General features: G+C 36.7%; 1 protein-coding gene across 1 annotated transcript; it reads right to left on the bottom strand.

The window, feature by feature from the left end:
• Window positions 1-1006: 1006 nt before the first annotated feature.
• Window positions 1007-2634, bottom strand: LOC140166796 (metabotropic glutamate receptor 8-like). The gene is made up of 2 exons (XM_072190286.1): window positions 1818-2634; window positions 1007-1575 (listed from the first exon to the last, which is right to left on the bottom strand). Exons 1-2 carry the CDS (start codon window positions 2632-2634, stop codon window positions 1007-1009), a joined length of 1386 nt encoding a protein of 461 aa, XP_072046387.1.
• Between the last annotated feature and the right edge of the window lie 2151 nt (window positions 2635-4785).

Genomic DNA, 4785 nt, shown 5'->3' with positions numbered 1-4785 from the left:
TACAACCCGCCGTCACGAAATGTGTTATGTTTATTCCTTTAACTTCTCTAATTAAAGGCAACATTAGGCAACATTTGGATGGAAGTGTCAACTGATTGCAGTACACACTTTCTGGTAGTAGGTCAAGATGTTTTACAAACTTTGACCCACGAATCCACATTACTGACTTCGACCAACTGCCAAGACCTTGCACATCATTTACGTTTGAATGCCTTCCGAATAGTGGTTAATCCGATAGGTGAGAAATTTGTGTATGTAGATCATTAATGAAAAATAAATTTTATTCTTTTTTTTAAAATCAATTAATGATAGTGAGGAAAATTTCACATTTGAAGCCAACTATATTGTTTGAAAGTTAATTCTTTTTAATTGGCACCATTCTTTCTGAAGAAAAGCTATGACTAAATAATGTAGCATTCTCCTGAATGTTTGATAACAACGTTTCTCATACATGAAGATAAATTACGTCTGTCTCTCTGTGTTATGGTAGCAGAATGACTTTTTTGAACGTATTCAGCCATAAACTAACCTCAAAGAATAAGGAAAACTTTGGTGCCAAGATTCACGTTGCTCAGAAGGGTGAGGGTCCAAATTATTACAAAATTGCTCAGATCATGTTGAAGTATTCCTCTGATTATAACGATTCAGAAAAAGCATAATTTTGACATATCTGCGAGTTATAATAAACAAAGTCAAAGGTAGCATTTTGGGTAGCATTTTGGGATCTATCACAAAAATGATTATGATGCTTTTTTATAGAAGTATAAATTAATAATGGTAGTTAGAGAACAATGATATACGAACAATACCTCTGCCATGATGATGCAAGAAGTAATGACGATTTGGGATTTTGAACTGCCATACCGCATCTCCTTTCCGAGCTTCAAGCTGAAAATCCTCCAAATACGATTGACCTTGAGGAGTACCGGTGCAAAGCAAATGCAAAATGACGTTGATATACAGCCATCACTGACCACACAGGTAACATATGTTGGTCTGAAACAAGTCAAAGCGACGGCGACGCAGAAAATCCCAAACCGATTAAGTTAATGCAACATAGCTCTATACTGCTTGCTTTAATGAGGGAGTGTTCAGAGTAGTAGCATAGTCCAGCAGCTGCTAAGGCAGTAAGAATAAGACCTAAACCAGCACCAGCTATTGAAAGTATAAACACTGGATTGCTATAACTGATGAAAGATGGCTGTATAGGTACACATGCTTTGAAATCATCATTTGGCCACTCTGTTACAGGACAGTCTTGGCATACTGGAGCATTGTTCTCATTCGCAACAATAGCATAGTCATTACATTTCTGACAACCCCAACAGCACTTCTTCTCCAGTGGTACCTCGATGTAACCAGGCTTGCACTCTTCATTGCAAAGAGATATCGGCACTTTTCCATCCCTTATTCGCCACTGAATTTCGTTTTCCTCCAGATTAAGATGAGTTTCTTGGTGTGAGTCCCATTTGCCAACGTTTATCAAATCATAAGCCCCGTTTTTAATTTGCCAATTGTTGACTTGATAGGATCCATGAACCTCCCCGTTTTCATCAAATCGAAAAGAATAGTTAGCTGCAGATGGTATGGAGACTTCGAGAAGCTTACTTTTTAATAACCACCCATCAATGGGCCGGTCAGTGGATCTATGTGGACGAGAGTTTTCATGCAAAGTCGCGTTTAATGCATAGGCTATCGCATAGACTGCAGTTATTACTTGTTGTGTGTTCCAGTGGACCTCTGGAACGGGACAAAAAGCCCAATCGGTGCAATTTTCCGAGACTTGTATTTGATGAAGTTTTCTTGGTACCACTGACTTGCTTGCTGCTGCTTCTTTGGCAATTCACTGTAATACTCTTTAAAGGCATCGGGTAATTCAGTGTGAAACTGAATAAAGATTCCGCCCACCAAAACATCAGCAAAGGCTTGAAGTTGGAAATACGTAGGATTCCAGGCATCGCTTCCAATGAAAGTCAGGGTTCTGGATGCTTTTAACTTTCTGGCAGCTTCAAGAACAGCTAGTGCACCTCCCCATTGTGTGAAAGATACAATAACTGTCACTTTATCGTGTTCTGATAGTCTTTGTGCTATATCCGCAATTTCTCTCTCAGAGGCTGGTGATGCAACAGGCAGATTAATTGCAATACAAATATCATACATCTCAGCTAACCGTATAATTTGCCGTGCACCGTGTATTCCGTAAGAGTTTAAAGAATAAAACAACGCGATGTACTTCCAGTTGAAATGTTGTAAAATGTCAACAATCACTTTAACCTGAAATTTATCAGGAGGAACAGTGCGGAAAAAGAAGGGGAATCTTTCAAAATCGCTGAGTTCGTCACTCGTGGCATAATGTGAAACAATAGGTACCGTCACAACTCTTCCGGCTTTTGCAGCGATTATGCTTGAAGTGCTTCTATCAGGGCCAACAATTCCTATGACTGCACCTGTATTTGTTCGAGTTTGATTAGGACATGTTTCTGTATATTCATATTTTCCAACCGAAGTAGTCATCGTCATCATTGTCCACAATATAATATCTTCATCATCACACGCGTTTCGTATTTCATATCCCAATTCAACACCAGATAACAAATCACTTTGATTGTTGATAGACTCTATGGCATAAGTCATGGATTCGATAAAGCTTATACCTTCATTCGATATTTCCCCATCACAAGTTATAGAATGGTAGGGCTCAATGAGTCCACCTATGATATAATCACCATCTTTTTGATGAATCTCGCAAACACTTTGAGCAAAATTAGTGTTCACACTTTGTATAGTCTGAATTTGAAGGAAAGCTGCGATTACAAGTTGCAACCAAATCATAAAAGGTATTTTATCCATCACAATAACATGATATGAAATTAATGTGATATTTGTTGATGCCCACGTATCGCCGCGTCGTCTGGACCAAATCAATGACTTCATGACATTGGTATCGTGGTACTGTGACAATGTCTTTTATATCAAATGATCCGTAACAGTCTATGAATATGCACGATGTAATAGCACTTGCAATCAGGTAAAGAGGTAGGCCAAAGAAATATTATTGCTATTGATTATATTTAATGTAATTATTATAATTTATTTATTTTATTACTTATATAAATTTTCTTTCTTTCTTTTCTACTCCAAAGCTTAATTTATTGATTTTCATTAGTTTAATTTAATTTAAATATATGGCAGTCTTTTGTCATCGATATAAACAATATTAAATAATATCATATAATATTAAATATTGTACAAAATAAATATGGCAACATATCATTGCTTGCAAATAGAACAATCGTTAAAGCAATCGTGTTTTGTTGTTATTAATCATCATTTTATTAGTAAAGTTGGCTTTTAAATCAAGAAAAATACAGGACTTATTTACATCACGTGGATCTCAAGGCGCTGTTGGGAAGCACAATTTAAAGCACCTAAAACACCGGATAAGACGGAATATGGATAGCGATATCGAAAGATTTTAGAATGTAGAAGGAATACTATTCCAGACGGAAGAATATCTTCCAGGCGGAAGATATCTCGTCTAAGTCGACTCCAGAAAGCACAAGAAGGTCACCTAGCCGTCCCAGTTCGAACCATACTGCACCCGGTAACGCGGTTCACCCGCAATTCGCACAGCAAGTCCTTTATTCAACCACAACCATTCAAGAACTGCTACAAATATTCCTTCATACCACGATCCATTACGGAGTGGAACACACTACCAGAAGACACAATAACTATATCTGACCCAATCGCATTCAAAGCTCAGCTACAGCAGCTGTTCAAGCAAATCTACAAAAAGCACACACACCGCAACCGGTTCACTTTTTCCCACTTGGGGTGTTGAACTGTACTGAACCAGAGCCAGAACCAGCATACAACCATAATACCGACGAACTCTGAGAGAAAAACTTCCAAAATAGACCAGGGAATTAACGAACCAAAATAACATATTTTCTTATCAACTTATACAAGACGTATTAGTGTTAATGAAAAACATGAACATCATTAACAATTGAATAAAATACTGATTTTTATTATCTACGTGGTTGATTGGCGGAAGGTATAAAACCATGGCTCTCGAAACATATTCCTCAGGATCGTTCATAGTTAATTTAATTGAGAAAGGAATCTTATTGACTCTGGCACTGGTGTTTCTAGATGTTTTTAGAACCGGCAACATGTTTGTCTGGTTTTGATGACGTCAGCAAACTTTCTTGTTGCCGAGTATTTATGACCTGGTCATAAATTGTGTCAGTCTGTAAGCCCCTCATCCTTGTTCATGGTGACTTTCCCCTACTGCTGATCCAGATTGCTTAATCCAGCGTGTTGTTTTGTCGGATATTCTTGATCTATAACCTGAGCCTCCTCCCACCCAATAACGTGAATTTAGTTGGAAACATGTTAGCTAAAAAAAACCCAAAAACAAAACAAAAACATGGCTATTAACAGATTAATAATTATTGCATATTTCCAAAAATGTAAGAGGTGCATACCAAATCAGTAAGCAAAATTGATATGACAATAAGGGAATAGAAACAATTAATATTTGACAAAATGTTCAAATTTCTTTTTTATGGATATAAATCAATCAAATAATATACTAAATTAATTTTGGCAACTTAACCTTATTTGCAAATCAATTTTCAGATTTTGCCAGGATAATTGATAATGGAAAACAAATCATGTTTTGTTATTATTAATCATCATTTCATCTTAATCGCGGTGTTCCTTCGTTTATTGTTTTTCATAATAAAAGCCATTTGCGTCAGTTTGAACAATGTTTGT

This window comes from Amphiura filiformis, chromosome 12 (assembly GCF_039555335.1).
Source record: "Amphiura filiformis chromosome 12, Afil_fr2py, whole genome shotgun sequence".
Lineage (NCBI taxonomy): Eukaryota > Metazoa > Echinodermata > Ophiuroidea > Amphilepidida > Amphiuridae > Amphiura > Amphiura filiformis.
The sequence above is the reverse complement of the archived record's forward strand: the minus strand, read 5'-3'. Positions and strand labels throughout refer to the sequence as shown.

What these genes read in the sequence shown, in the direction of transcription:
- LOC140166796 (XM_072190286.1), bottom strand. Translation starts at nt 2,634, where the DNA reads ATGACTTATGCCATAGAGTCTATCAACAATCAAAGTGATTTGTTATCT. An exon ending in AAAGAAGCAGCAGCAAGCAA is followed by an intron (nt 1,576 to 1,817) that starts GTCAGTGGTACC and finishes TACCATCTGCAG; the next exon opens with CTAACTATTCTTTTCGATTT.